General features: G+C 51.2%; 1 protein-coding gene and 1 long non-coding RNA gene across 6 annotated transcripts in view; one reads left to right on the forward strand and one right to left on the reverse strand.

Moving 5' to 3' along the window:
• Window positions 1-5,958, reverse strand: part of LOC132540939 (uncharacterized) — a 115,833-nt gene extending 109,875 nt beyond the window's left edge. For all 3 annotated transcript variants that reach the window (XR_009552146.1, XR_009552145.1, XR_009552144.1), the window contains exons 1-2: window positions 5,864-5,958; window positions 2,454-2,557 (exon numbers count right to left, since the gene is read on the reverse strand). This is a non-coding gene — a long non-coding RNA (uncharacterized LOC132540939). The remainder of the gene's footprint in view (window positions 1-2,453; window positions 2,558-5,863) is intronic.
• Window positions 5,959-6,075: 117 nt separating this feature from the next.
• On the forward strand, window positions 6,076-14,108 carry CDK20 (cyclin dependent kinase 20). 3 transcript variants are annotated; one of them, XM_060200543.1, is made up of 8 exons: window positions 6,076-6,292; window positions 6,725-6,838; window positions 9,528-9,737; window positions 9,924-10,045; window positions 10,179-10,241; window positions 11,399-11,522; window positions 11,875-12,030; window positions 13,303-14,108. In XM_060200543.1, the coding sequence occupies exons 1-8, from the start codon at window positions 6,218-6,220 to the stop codon at window positions 13,498-13,500; spliced, it is 1,062 nt and encodes a 353-aa protein (XP_060056526.1). In that variant the 5' UTR covers window positions 6,076-6,217; the 3' UTR covers window positions 13,501-14,108. The 3 variants fall into 3 exon arrangements, with proteins under 3 accessions (XP_060056526.1, XP_007539955.1, XP_060056527.1); XM_007539893.3 differs by having other exon boundaries at window positions 9,528-9,716; XM_060200544.1 differs by lacking the exon at window positions 11,399-11,522.
• The last annotated feature ends 936 nt before the right edge of the window (window positions 14,109-15,044 follow it).

Raw genomic sequence — 15,044 nt, forward strand, 5'->3', positions numbered from 1 at the left:
TTTTATTGTTGTAGTTACTACTGTGGTCATCATTGTTGAATAGGACAGAGAGAAATGGAGAGAGAAGGGGAAGACAGAGAGAGGGAGAGAAAGATAGACACCTGCAGACCTGCTTCACCACCTGTGAAACGACTCCCCTGCAGGTGGGGAGCTGGGGGCTCGAGCCAGTATCCTTATTCCAGTCCTTGTGCTTTGCGTCACATGTGCTTAACCCGCTGCGCTACCGCCCGACTCCCCAAGTTATTAATAATTTTTTTAATGTATGGGGACATCCTCTTGGGATTGCCTCAGAAAAACCAAGAAGAGAGGGTTTTTTTGTTTTTGAAGTCCATGCAGAGCTGAATGATATTAATAACAAAGAAACAGGCTTGTAAGTAAAGGCCTGAGAAGTTGGGTGGGAGCTGTCCTGAGAGCCCACTGGAAACCCCAGCTCTGTGCACTCTGTGGACAGCAGGCTCTGACTCTGCAGGCCAGGGACTCAGGGGTGCACTCCACCGGGCCTGTCCCTGCACAGGGGAAAAGCAGGACACAATCTAGAACTCTTCAATCCTAAAAGAAGAAGGAGAAGTAGAAGGAAGGAGAAGGAGAAGTAGAAGGAAGGAGAAGGAGGAGGAGGAGGAGGAGGAGGAGGAGGAGGAGGAGGAGGAGGAGGAGGAGGAGGAGACGGAGACGGAGACGGAGACGGAGACGCAGACGCTCTCAACTGAGACTAGCTCAGGTTAGAATCATCTCCAAGGCTGTGCGTCCTAGAAAGATATACAGCCTCAGCATGAGAGCTGCCCAGGAGGTAGATGGGTGCCCTTCGTAGGGAGCCACCATAAAGCACGTCTACCCACAGTGATACCCACAAAGCTGATGGTAACTGAATCTATGCTGTGTGGTGAGGCAAAGGCATAAGCACCTTCTTCATTAAGGAGGTGACATGATGGGGAGCAGCAGATTGCTGCAGAGAGAGGCAGCCCGTGTCCAGCGAAGGAAGAGGCGACAGATGCAAACCTCTTGGATCCAGCAGAGGGCAGCAGAGTCAAGACCAATTTGCCAAAGCCAGTAGGAACTATATCACCCCAGGGCACATCGTCCACTTGGGAGGCTAGCAGAGTTTTGTTTGGAAGCAAAGGGGGCGATTATTTACCTCCATTCTGACTAGCGGCTCAATCAAGTTCAATCAGCAAGTACTGTCACTCCCCCAAGGTCCCTACCCCACAAGTAGATGTGGCATCTCAGGAGGAAAGTCCTGTTTCGACTGGTCCTCCGGAAGGGTATGAGACCCATGATTCTGATGAGCAGTCTGTGATGCTATTCGATGTTCCTGGTGTGCACGGACACGCGCATGCCGCGAGATAAGCTACCACCACTCGCACCTGTGAACCGGAACTGCCGTTGTCCCAGCTTCTTTCCCCTAAATCATGAAATCACCATTTTGTCATTGTTCAGATTAGATGGTGAGTCCATTAGCTACACAACTTGTAGAACGAGGCAGTTGTGCCAAGTCACAAATACGCTCCTAGACTATACACTATGCCAAGTAACTCAACACCAACTGGCCAGGTCTTGAATACTAAGCAAGGCAATGATTCATTCTCTCCATTATAAATTCTGTGATGGTTAGGTCATTTGCAAATCTTTCTAGAAAGCATCTCTGAAGCCACCCATAATAAAACATCATCTACCTGGGCACAGTCTTTCGTTGGGGCCCTCAGGTAGAATGCTTCAGGGCTCCCAGGTTAAGGTCAGAGCAATCACTTCAACCAGAAGAAAAAAAAAACACACATAGGGTCTGGGCATTACATGGGGGTCTTATCTAAAAACGCACCCAAGGGAAAGCCTTGTAATGGACCCAGAATACCCAAAACAAACTTTTTTTTTTTTTTGCCTCCAGAGTTATAGCTGGGGCTCAGTGCCAGCACTCCGAATCTGTTGCACTTAGTGGACAGTTTTTCCATTTTATTGGATTTGACAGAAATTGAGAGGGGAAGGGAAGATAGAGAGGGAGAGACAGCAACAGAGACCCTGCAAATCTGCTTTGCAGCTTGTGGAGCGTTCCCCCTGCAGGTGGGGAGTGAGGACTCGAACCCAGATCCTTGCTCAGGTCCTTGTGCTTAGTACTACATGCGCTTAACTGGGTGTGCCACTGCCCAGCCATTCCCAAATGGTTGACTCCTCCTGAGTCCCTTTAAAAAATAAATAAATAAATAAATAAATAAAGCAGTTTCTTAACTTCCTGTTTTAAATATTACCTGTGGATACACTGAAAACCATTTCAAAGAGTGCTATGATTTTTAGAAACTCAAGTGGAGAAATATATTAAACTCACCAAATACTGAACCTTTCAATTCCACTATTCCATTCAGTTTCCTTCTGCTATCATTTCCCTTGTCTCAGCAGCTTCCCTGAGCACTTCTTTAGATTACATTCAATTTCCCTTCTTCTGAGGACGTTTTCATGTCACTTACCTTCCTGAGCAGCATTCTCACTGGACACAGAATCCTGTTAACGGTGCCCTTCTTGTAACGCTTGGGAAAATGTTGTGTGACTTTCTCCCAGCCCCTAAGATTTCCTGTTGAGAAATCACAAGTTAGAGGCGCTATTACTCAGCAAGGGGTGTGCGATTTCTCTTCTGATGCTTTCAAGGATTTTTACTGGTTTTTTTTTCCCCCAGAAATGTGAGTATGATGTTATTGAGGTATTATTGGGTATTACTTGCTTTAGGTTCATTCCATTCTGGTTTCACTCAACTTCTTAAATCTGTAGGCATGCCTTTCTCCAAATATATATTTTATTTTTTTAATATTTATTTATTCCCTTTTGTTCCCCTGTTGTTTTTTATTATTGTAGTTATTATTGTTGTTATTTATGTCATCGTTGTTGGATAGGACAGAGAGAAATGGAGAGAGGAGGGGAAGACAGAGAGGGGGAGAGAAAGACAGACACCTGCAGACCTGCTTCACTGCCTGTGAAGCGACTCCCCTGCAGGTGGGGAGCCAGGGGCTCGAACCAGAATCCTTATGTCGGTCCTTGCACTTTGGACCAAGTGCACTTAACCCACTGCGCTACCGCCCGACTCCCATATATAAAGATTTTAGTCTTATTTAGTCAAATATTTTTCAGCTCCACATTCCTTCTCCTCTCTTAACTATTAACTCATTGTTTTTGCCCTGTGGGTCCCTTAAACTCTTCATTTAATTATTCAAAAATGTTTTAACTATGGCAAAAAGAATTAACTTTTTGGTTAATTAGTTGCATACTCAGAAGGTTTCTGAGTATGCAACTAAATAATGTTGAGTATTTTCACATGGCTGTACAGCTAATAGAACTTTTCATCTTGCAATACTGAAACTATACCTATTAAATAATAATTTCCCATGTCCCTCTCCCCAACCCTTGGCAACCACTGGGGGTGGGGGGGGACACTTGGGTTAAAAATTCCTTAAAAGGGGAGTCAGGCAGTAGTGCAGCAGATTAAGCGCTCACTGTGTCAAGCACAAGGACCGGCATAAGGATCCCGGTTCGAGACCCCATCCCTCCACAGGGGTCCCTTCACGGGGGTCCCTTCACAGTCAGTGAAACAGGTCTGTCTTTCTCTCCCCCTCTGTCTTCCTCTCCTCTCTCCATTTCTCTGTCCCATCCAACGACATCAATGACAAGAATAATATTAACCAAAACAACGATAAAACAACAAGGACAACAAAAGGGGAAATTTTTAGCCTCCAGGAGCAGTGGATACGCCCCAGCAATAGCTTTGGAGGAAAAAAAAAAAAAAAGTCTTTTAAAAGAAATCCCTTAAAATGTTTCCTCAGAAAACAGTGTATCTGGGTCAGAGTTTGCACTTTCAAAAAGCCATCTCTGAGGCTGGGTGTTGGCTCACTGGGCAGAGCGCGCACACACAGACCTGGGCTCCCCACCTGCAGAGGGGAAGCTTAGCCAGTGGTGGAGCAGTACTGCAGTTCTCTCCTCTCTGTCACTCACCCTCCAGGAAAAAAGAAAAGAAAAGGGGGGCCGGGCAGTAACGCAGGGGGTTAAGCTCACATGGTGCAAAGCGCAAGGACCTGCATAGGATCGCAGTTTGAGCCTCCCCCCCCACCTGCAAAGGGGGTCGCTTCACAAGTGGTGAAGCAGATCAGCAGGTGAATAAAAAAAAAAAGAAAAGAAAGAAAAAAAAAGAGGATGAGAGGGGAGGGGAGGGAAAAGAAGAAAAGGGAAGCCAGCATTGGCACACCCAGTTGAGCATACATGCTACGTTCTCAAGTTTTCTTTCATTACTTTTTTCAAGATATTTTATATTATTTTTAATGAGAGAGAGAGACAGAATGACCAGAGCACTGCTCAGTTCTGGTTGATGGTGGTACTGGAGATTGAACCTGGGACCTCAGCCTCAGGCATAAAAGTGTTTTGCAGGACTCTCCTGTTGTCTCCCCAGCCTCTCTCTATATGTCTCTGTGAGGGCCACTGCTACTTCCTGTTGTCCTTGAAGCTCCTCCATACTGTAACCCAACAAGTTGCAGCTGCAGAGCTTATCCTTGAGAAACCAGACTCAGTGTTTTTACTTATCAGCAATAGTTCTGTAAACGAAGGTCATGACAACCCCAAAGCCCAAAATTTTCTCAACAGACAAGACTGCTGGACTGCAGTCAAGGACTGCATGGTCAAAGACTCCATGACAAGCAAGTCTGAACTTTTAGGTGACCCCCCCCCAAGCTCCCCCCTCCTGATGTGCATAAAAATAATCTGTCTGGGAGTCGGGCTGTAGCGCAGCGGGTTAAAGCGCAGGTGGCGCAAAGCACAAGGACTGGCATAAGGATCCCGGTTCGAACCCCGGCTCCCCACCTGCAGGGGAGTCGCTTCACAGGCGGTGAAGCAGGTCTGCAGGTGTCTATCTTTCTCTCCTCCTCTCTGTCTTCCCCTCCCTCTCTCCATTTCTCTCTGTCCTATCCAACAACGACAACAACAATAATAACTACAACAATAAAACAACAAGGGCAACAAAAGGGAATAAATAAATAAAAATAAAATATTTTTTTAAAAAATTTTTTAAAAATAATAATCTGTCTGCCTCTCTTCGGGGCTCACATTGGGAAGTGCCTGTAGCCCAGCTTAAGCGGGCTTCCAAATTATATTCCTCCGTGAGGATAATTTCTGGAACCATCCGTTCCAACCCGGTCCCATGGCTGCCAGTTCTCAGCAACATCACCCCTCCAGATATTCGTCGGGATGCGGCATCATCTAAGTTCATTTCCCACGTCTACGCTCGACCGGACCTGCCAATATACGCGGATATCTTCGCCCACCCTGTTCAACGCTTGACGTCTCGTCACCCAATCTGGTCCCCTACGCCTACACTGAACTTCTCTGTTCCAGACTCTTGGAAACAGAGCTGGCAGTCAGCTGAGGTAAAGAACAAACACCTCATCACAGACCCCTGCGAGCGTCAACCCGGCTTTGACCTAGCACGTTATGATCGGGCCCTCCTCAATCGCTATCGAACAGGCCATGGCCGGTGCGCCGCTATGTTCCATCGCTGGGGAGCCAGAGATGACCCGAACTGCCCCTGCGGCTCCAGACAGACTATGACCCACAGAGTCAACGACTGCCACCTCTCCAGATTCAAAGGAGGTCTCGAAACTTGACATCAGGCTCAACCTGACGCTGTTGACTGGCTACGGAAGAAGGGCAAACGCTAGAAGAAGAAGCGGGCTTCAATAAAGGCTCTTTGCTTTTACATGTGATTCTGGCCTCCACTCTGTGGGAATAGGATCTGAAAATTCCGGGCATAACAGTCTCTATCTCTAACTCTCAATCTTTCTCCGTCTTCTCTTTCCCTCTCAATTTCTCTATTTTTTTTTTTTTTAAGTTGTTACCAACTGACCAGGGGAGGCCCCCTAGACGCTCCCTCCCGGTTGCGTGCGATGAGCGGAAGCCGCCCAGTGGAAACCGCAGCCAGCCCGCCCACCGCTCGGCAAGCTGACTCGGCCCCGCCCCCGGCCTGCGTGGCCCCGCCCCCATCCGCGCCCAGGCGTCTCGCCGGGAGTGACGTCAGACACACGGAAGGCCGCGGCTTCCGGAGCCTTCCCCCTGCTCGCGGCTGCGCACGTGAGACGTGAGGACCACCGGGCGGCGCGAGCTGGGAGAGGCCCGGCCAGCTGTGGCCACCCGGTCACGTGGTGCGGAGGAGGCCCGTTGCTAGGCAGCGGCGGCAGGATCTGGGCTGGATCCTGACGTGATGGATCAGTACTACATCCTGGGCCACATTGGCGAGGGCGCGCACGGCGTAGTCTTCAAGGCCAAGCACGTGGAGGTAATTACTTTTATTCTTTATGATTAGGTAGCGAGACATTGAGAAGGGGAGGGGCTGACACAGAGGGAGAGAGGCAGGGACACCTGCAGCTCCACTTCCCCACTCATGAAGCTTTGCCCCAGCAGGTGGGGACCAAGGGCTCGAACCCCGGTCCTTGCACACTGTACTATGAGCGCTTAAGCAGGTGTGCCACCCTGCCCTGCATCTCCAGCACCCCTGTGTGAGGTCTGCCCATTCCAAGTCTGCACCTTTGCCCTGCTCCGTAGAGGCAGGTGTGCATGCCTGACTTTGCCCCGCTGGGGGTGGGGGGTCTGCAGGGCAGTGCTCCCAGCAGTGCTCCTCCTGAGCAAATCCCTGCCCCTCCACTTCACGCACCTAGTTCCTCACCACCTCCCGGCTGTGACCCGCAGTGCCTGCATTCTTCCCGCACAGACTGGAGAGATCGTGGCCTTGAAGAAGGTGGCCCTGCGCCGGCTGGAGGATGGCATCCCCAACCAGGCACTGCGGGAGATCAAGGCCCTGCAGGAGATTGAGGACAACCAGTATGTGAGTGGGCTGGGGCTGGGGCTGGGGCTGGGGCTGGGCAGCCTCCACTCACAGCCACACAGTAGGACCTTTCCCAGATAGCCTGACCCCCCCCCCCCACTTCTTACCCATGTTTCTCTTCTCTCTACTTTGTTCGCTTATTCACTGATTTTTTTTTTTCTTGAAACTGATTTCTACTGATGGTCGCTAAGCCATTCTGTTTTGCAGGTTGGGTTTATCACTTCACAGACATTATCATCATGAGTCTACCAGGCAGGTTTCAGCCCCCCTCCCCAGTGCCATCACAGCTGGTCAGGGGAGGCTTTGGTCAGGGCCTGATCGAGAATTCTGATGCCCCAACCTTGGGACCTCCCATAGGTCCTCCCTGAGCTGGACACTGATCTGAAGGAATCCGGAGAACTTAGCTGTAGGGCAGACAGAGAGAGGCACAGGGGCCACCTGGCCTGCTTCATGATGTGGTGAGACTGAGAGGGACTGTGCAGACTGGAACAACACCTGGCCTCCCTCTCATGACAGGACTGAGTTCTGGGATACTTTGAATTGTTCCTTATCCTCTCAGACATCCATCAAGATGTTGGTCCTCCTCAAAGCGCAAGAAGCTGCGTAAGGATCCCGATTTGAATCCCCCCCTCCCCACCTGCAGGGGAGTCGCTTCACAGTTGGTGAAGCAGGTCTGCAGGTGTCTGTCTTTCTCTCCCCCTCTCTGTCTTCCCCTCTGCTCTCCATTTTTCTGTGTCCTATCCAGCAACGACGACATCAATAACAACAATAATTACAACAATAAAACAACAAGGGTAACAAAAGGGAATAAATAAATATAAAAAAAGAAAAGTTATTAAAAAAAAGATGTTGGTCATCAAAAGTATATTATAAAATCATAAGTGGGAAGAGCCAGGTGATAGCACACCTGGTAGAGCTCACACGTTATAGTCTACAAGGCCCCAGGTTCAAGTCCCCGGTCCTTGTCTGCAGGGAGGAAGCTTCACAAGTGGTGAAACAGTGCTGTAGGTGCCTCTCTTTCTCCCCTTCCTTCTCAATCTTTCTGTCTCTATCCAAAATAAATAACTAAGTGTGAAGCAGTTTTTTTAAAAAAAACTATCTGTGACATCCTGGCTTTTGTGTGAAAACATACATCTGGAGTGTATCTGTTGTAGAGTCTGATAGAACATACTCTAAGAGTGACTCCCACTGGGATATATATATATATTGCACATATATATATAATTTTGTGTGTTATCTTAGTGTATTCTTGTGTTCAGATCTGTAAACTCCTGTGCTACCTAAAAAGCAAATACACCAATCAGGCCATCGAGGGTTGAGTGGAAGCATCTAGAAGGAGGTGAGAACATGGTCCTACATGGGGTGAGTCAGTATCCAGTGCTAAGACATTTCAAGTTTGGCTGGAGGCTAGGCCATCGTGACCATACCAGGATGACTGTAGCAGCCTCCCTACTGCCCCCCAGACCCATCAAAAAATGTTCATGAAGCTTCTCACCTGGAGAAACCTCACTAAAAGCACTGTTACCCTCTCCTCCTGCCTGCCACCAGCCCCTCTGCTTATCCATACAACATACCGGTAACACACCTCTCCCGGGACGAGCACTGGTTAGTCTCCACGAGTGTAGGACAGAGTGGACAGCTTTCTTCTGAAGAACTGTTTGTGCTCATGTCCCTTCAGCCACCTTCCTGCTGAGTCTGGCCTTACCAGATCTGCTCCCTCTGGCCTTGCGTAGCCAGCCCCACCATCTCTGTTCCCTTCCTGTCTTCACCAGAACCTAGACATACCCCGTCATGTGTTCACTCATTTGTAGGTTGTCTGTCCCTTGTGTCCTGCAGTCTTGCTTCTGCTTTGCAGCGTCTGGAAGCATGTACGGCGTGTGTCTAGCTGTCCCAGCCATGGGGATTTGTGATAGCTGGTGCCTCTCACTAGAAAAAATGGGAGCAGAGGGCCAGGCAGTGGCGCACCTGGCTAAGTGCACATATTACATTGCTCAAGGACCAGGGTTCAAGCTCCTGATCCTCACCTTCAGGCGGAAAGCTTCACAAGCAGTGAAGCAGGGCTGCAGATATCTCTCTGTCTCCATTCCTTCCTTCCCCTCCCTTTTCAGTTTCTTTCTGTCTCTACCCAATAACAAATAAATAGTTTTAAAAAGACATTTATTTATTTTTTTAAAAAATGGAGGGGGGTCGGGTGGTGGCACACCTGGTTAAGCACACATGTTACAATGCACATACAAGGACCCAGGTTTGAGCCCTCGGTCACCGCCTATAGGGGGAAAGCTTTGCGAGTGGTGAAGCAGGTCTGTAGGTGTCTCTGTCTCCCTCTCTGCCTACCCCTCCCCTCTCGATTTCTGGCTGTCTATCCAATAAATAAATAAAGATAACTTTTTTAAAGAATGGGAGGAGGCTTGTTTCTCTCTACCTGTCCAAGTGGTTTTCCAGTGGGAGGCCAGGTGGGAGAGCTGCTTTGCCTTAAGGAGCCTTCCTCAGACCTCCTTCCCATGTGAATGGGTGGGTTACAGTGGTCTCCAGCTTCTGCCGGAGAGATGAACAGGGATTGCCCCAAACTCCCTGATTCTGAGCTCAGCTTCCATGTCACATCTCTGCCTGCCTGAAACCTCTGCACTGGAGGTCCCCTGGGTATGTTTCCTGTGAGTTGGAAGCTGACGGGCTGCCCCCCCTCCCGCAGGTGGTCCAGCTGAAGGCTGTGTTCCCGCACGGTGCGGGATTTGTGCTGGCCTTTGAGTTCATGCTGTCGGACCTTGCTGAGGTGGTGCGCCATGCGCAAAGGCCACTGGCCCAAGCTCAGGTCAAGAGCTATATGCAGATGTTGCTCAAGGGTGTCGCTTTCTGTCATGCCAACAACATAGTGCATCGGGTGTGTACCAGCTCTGACCAGGTGTGGGACTGGGGGACTGGGTGGCTAAGGACGGGGTAGTTCTTGAAGAAGGCACGGACACGGGATGGAGCCTGTGGGTGTGGCCCTAGAAGAGGTGGGGGCCTGGGCAGACCTGGACGTATAGCCTGTGTGTTCTCCCATCTCCTCTGCAACTGGAAAAACCAAGACCACCTCTGGTGCCCCCAGGATCTGAAACCTGCCAACCTGCTCATCAGTGCCTCAGGCCAGCTCAAGATCGCAGACTTTGGCTTGGCCCGTGTCTTTTCCCCAGATGGCGGCCGTCTCTACACACACCAAGTGGCCACCAGGTATGAAAGCCAGTTCCCCGCAGGGCCCTGTCCTCTTGCTGGGGAAGAACCGCTCTGCACAGACAGTGCTTTCTGAATAGGGTGAACTGCCAAGCCGGTGACCTCGCTGTAACTCCTGCCCTTCCCCTCACAGGTGGTACCGAGCCCCAGAGCTGCTGTATGGTGCCCGCCAGTATGACCAGGGTGTGGACCTTTGGTGAGACTCCTGTCCCTGGCTGGGGTGGTGGTGTAGGTTGAGACTTTAAGTCATTGGGGGGAGGGGCATTCACCCACTGAGAGCTCTGGGTTGCCTTGAAGAATTTTCCTCCATCTGGGGGTGGGGGGCATGGGTGTTCTCTGAGCAGGGCAATGCCTCCATGACAGTTTTGAGCTAAGTGGGAGTGAGGTGATTTATTAACCAAAGTGGCTATTCCCGTGGGAGGCTTCTGGATGGGGTCGGGAAGGTGGCCTGAGCAGTGGCGCTTGCAGCTGGAGTGCAGGTGTTCGAGTCCTGTAAGATAAGATGACCCTGAGCTATCCAGAGTACTGGGTCCCTTGTGTGAAGGCTCTGGGGCTTTTTCCCGAGTAATTTAGAGAGCACCTAAGAGAATTTTGGAGAACTTCTGCAGAACAAGGGGAGGGGAGTCGCATAGTGAAGTGTTAGGTTTGGGAGCTTTTGAAGAAGGGATGGACAGAGGGAACGGGGCCTGTGAGTGTGACCAGAGTGTGCGTCTGTATCCCTGGAAGTGCTTGGATATAGTAATAAAAAAAAAAAAAAAGACTCAGGGCGCGTGACTTGGCGCAGGTTTAAAACCAACAAAGTTTTACGTCTTGGCACAGCGGTACAGAACTATTATTTAGGTAGGAAAAATAGGCAGTTGTCAGCAAATATAAAACTGGGCCCAGGGCTCTGTGGCGCAGTGGGTAACGCATTGGACTAGCTGGGCCCATTAGTCTGTAAGTCAGTTACCAGGCTTCAGCTACACATAGTACACGTCCTGGGAGGAGCAGCCCTGGTGGGTACAGAGAACATACAAGAAAGCAGGGAGCTTGAAGAGCGGAGTGCAGGAAGAGAGCCCGACTTCCGGCAGGCTCACGGTTATGTAACTTGGTTTACGTAAGCCCATCAGCCTGATGTCAGCTGTATGCTAATGACGTCCCAAAATCCGTGGTGTGTCACAACACTTGGACTGCTTTGTGGGGCGTTTAATCCAGTGTGAGGCGTGGGTACTGATACAGGGAGATGTGTTTCTGTGCTAGGTGGTGATGGAGCAGGTGTGGGGAGTGTCCACAGCGTAAGGTATAGACATTAGTGTGAGGAGACAAACCAGTCACAGATAGGAGATCTCTGAGGTACTGCGTTTGTGTCTGCAGGGCCGTGGGCTGCATCCTAGGGGAGCTGTTGAATGGATCCCCCCTCTTCCCAGGGGAGAACGACATCGAACAGCTTTGCTGTGTGCTTCGCATCCTGGGCACCCCCAGCCCTCAAGTCTGGCCGGTTTGCAGGGGCCCCGGGGGGGGCAGTGTTCTTCACCCACCCAACAGCATGCGCCTGTCTCTCATGGGCCCGTTCCTCGCTGCCATTCTAGACCTCTGTCCTCCTGACCCTGCTGAGGTGGAAGGGCCTGGTTCTGTCCCCAAGTCCCTCACACTCACCACAGCGCACACACAAGGCCCTCCCCAAGCCCAGCATGGAGTGGACACTCAGATGAAGGGGTGAAGGTGAAGGGCTGCGTGGGCTCCTGTGAGGGCAGAGGTGATGGGTGTAAGACTGGCACAGGCTGGAGGCCAGTGTGTACAGTGATGGAGGACTGAGGAGCAGAGGGCGACCTGATGTTTCCTTCTCGCAGGAGATCACAGAGCTGCCCGACTACAACAAGATCTCCTTCAAGGAGCAGGCGCCCGTGCCCCTGCACGAGGTGCTGCCTGACGCCTCTCCCCAGGCCTTGGACCTCCTGGCCCAGTTCCTCCTCTACCCCTCTCGCAGACGCATTGCTGCCTCCCAGGTAGAACAGCCCTGCCCTTCCTCCCCGTGACCCAGAACCAAAGAAGTCTGGGCCTCTCAGAACCTGGTAGGGACTGGAACCGGGAACACACAGGGACAGAGGGACATGGGACACATAAGCCTCTGACCCCTCAAGTGTTTCCTTGAGTCACTCGGCCTCTGGCAGGTGCTGTGCTTGCGCTGCCCCTGTGGAGTCTCCCCTGCTGTGGTGAGGCAGGGTGGTCTGTCAGGAAGGCAGATTGCGACGTGCGTCGGGCTTCGTGGAGACGTGGAGGTCTATACACAGGGTCAGGTTTTTCCAGAGATGATGAGCAGAGACCTAGAGAGAGGTGCAGCATGGGAACGCGGCTGTGGCTGGCAAGCAGGGAAGCAGGGGGACCTGGGTGATAGCTGTCAGCACCAGGAGCGTGTTTCTTATGCTGCCACCTAGGCCCGTGTCAGCAGCCCCTTGAGGGCACGCCAGGCCCACCTGAGCACTCCCCAGCCCACAGGTGCCCCCAGGCAGCCACCATGTCCACAGTGCCTGGCCTAGAATCTAGCACTGTTGTCCCTGCCACCCTTCAGAGAGCATCTTGTGCACTTAGACCCCTCACCTTCACTTTAACACACTCATCTGTGTTCACCACTGCTCTGTTCCTGACAGCATGACCTTGACTTTACCTTGACAGTGGCAGTTCTCACGGAGCATGACCTAGAATTCCATCATGAGTGAAATGCTGCCCTCACTCTCATTCTGGCCCTCCCACCTCTGCCCCAGGAGAAGCCCAAATCCGTGCAGTGTCCACAGAGTCCCACAACCCCACACTGTCGCCTCTGAGCTCGCCAAGGCCTGTCCCCGGGGCCCATCCACTTTTGTCCCTGGACCAGAAGGCTCTTCACCACCAGCTGTGGGCCCGGCTTCTTCACCCATCGCCTCGATGGTCTGCTAGAGTGCCACTCCCTCCACCCTCATCTTTTCTGAAAGTCCTGTGGTGCCTCCAGCTCCCATTCATGCTCTTCCACGGAAGATAATAGACTGCACATTCTTTTTCTGACCATGTTCCCCCAACACAACATGAAAACCATGGAAGCAGAGCTCTGTCTGTCTCACTCATTGCTGAGTCCCAGCCTCTGAGTGGCTTGTAGGTTGTCCATCAATTGGGTGGGTCAGCAGGTGAAGGAGGGGGGTCTCTGAAAGAGATTCTTGACTCCATAAGGGAGGTCAGCTGAGGTGGACAAGGAGTTATAATAGCCTTTTGCTGTCCCTTCTGTGTCCCTCCCCGAACATCACCAGGCCCTCCTGCACCAGTACTTCTTCACAGCACCCCTGCCTGCACACCCCTCAGAGCTGCCGATACCCCAGCGCCCAGGAGGACCTGCCCCCAAGGCCCACCCCGGCCCCCCACATGTCCGTGACTTCCATGTGAATCGACCACTCGAGGAATCGCTGTTAAATCCAGAACTGATCCGGCCCTTCATCCCAGAGGGTTGAGGTGACCCTCGTACCTGCCTTCAGGACCATAGGACTTCTCTTCCTCTGCTTTGTCTGGCTGGACCATCCATGGCTTCTCCAAGGTGGTACCTGCTCCCTCTGTACCTGCTCCCACTCCTGTTCCCAGCCAGACCAGGACAGCATCGGACCCCAGTGAAGCAGCACATGCAGCTTCCTGCCTGTTCCACTGCCGGTCAGAAGAGGGAGCTTGCTTCTGCGCAGAGACCACTCAAACCAAGGGCAGGACCTGTGTGTGCTGGTTCCTCAGACACAGCCTTCCTGCTTCGGAGCCATTCTGATGGAGCCACATGGGGACAGGGAGAGGTCTGACTCCGACATATCTTTAAAGATGCTTTTAGAATCGGGGCCGGGCAGTTGGTGCACCTGGTTGAGCTCCCGTGCTAAGAGTGCACAAGGACCCTGGTTAGAGCCCCCAGCCCCCACCTGCAGGGGAAAAACTTTGCAAGTGGTGAAGCAGGGCTGCAGGTATCTCTCTGTCTCTCTTCCTCTCTGTCTCCCCCTTCCCTCTAAGTTTCTATCTCCACCCAATAAATAAATAAAGATATTTTAAATTTTTTTTAATTAAAAAAGATGTTTTTCAAATTTGACCTCTTATTTCTCCAACCATATGTGTGGATTCTAAACTCCAGTCTAGCTCAGTTTTCCCACTTCCACATGACTGTGATCCTCTACCCACATCCTGTCCACCAGCCTTCTTGCCAACCCCCCTACATAAACACTAAACCTGGCCTCACCCTGCCCTTGCTGTTGAGCCTGTCCTTACCTGAACACTGAGCCTGATGCCCAGTCTAAAACTAGCACTTAACCTGCCTTCTCTGCCCTGAGCTGGAACATTACTCTGTCCCATCCAGCTCTGGCGTGTGTTCTCACCTGCAGATGTGCTGAAGGGCATAGATCTTGTGATGAAAATACCACCCTTGACTGTGCAGTTGGCTCATTGTAATAGATAACTCATTCCAGCAACAATTGCAGAACACCCACCCTGACTTTGAATTGACCTTGGCCCTGGTCACCAACTTCATGATCATCCTGACCAAAACCTGGCTTGAACGTGACTCTGACATCTTCATGATTTTGACCCCAAACCTAACCCCTTCACCCTGATCACTTTTTTTCTGCCTCCAGGGTTATTGCTTAAGTTCGGTGCTTGCACTACGAATCCACTGCTCCTGGAGGTCATTTTTTTCCTTTTTTTTTTTTTTTTTTTGTTGTTGTTATTGCTATTGTTGTTGGATAAGACAGAGAAATAAAGAGAAAGGGGAAGAAAGATAGACACCTGCAGACCTACTTCACCACTTGTGAAGCGACCCCCCTGCAGGTGGGAAGCGGAGGGCTGGAACCAGGATTCTTGAACTGGTCCTTGTGCTTTGCACCATATGTGCTTAATGTGCTGCACTACCGCCCAGCCCCCCGAACTTTTTTTTTGCTTCCAGGGTTATCACTGGGGCTCAGTGCCAGTACTAGGAATCCACTGCTCCTGGAGGCCATTTCTCCCAATATTACTATTACTGTTGTTGGGTAGG

This window comes from Erinaceus europaeus, chromosome 10 (assembly GCF_950295315.1).
Source record: "Erinaceus europaeus chromosome 10, mEriEur2.1, whole genome shotgun sequence".
In the NCBI taxonomy this organism is placed as follows: Eukaryota; Metazoa; Chordata; class Mammalia; order Eulipotyphla; family Erinaceidae; genus Erinaceus; species Erinaceus europaeus.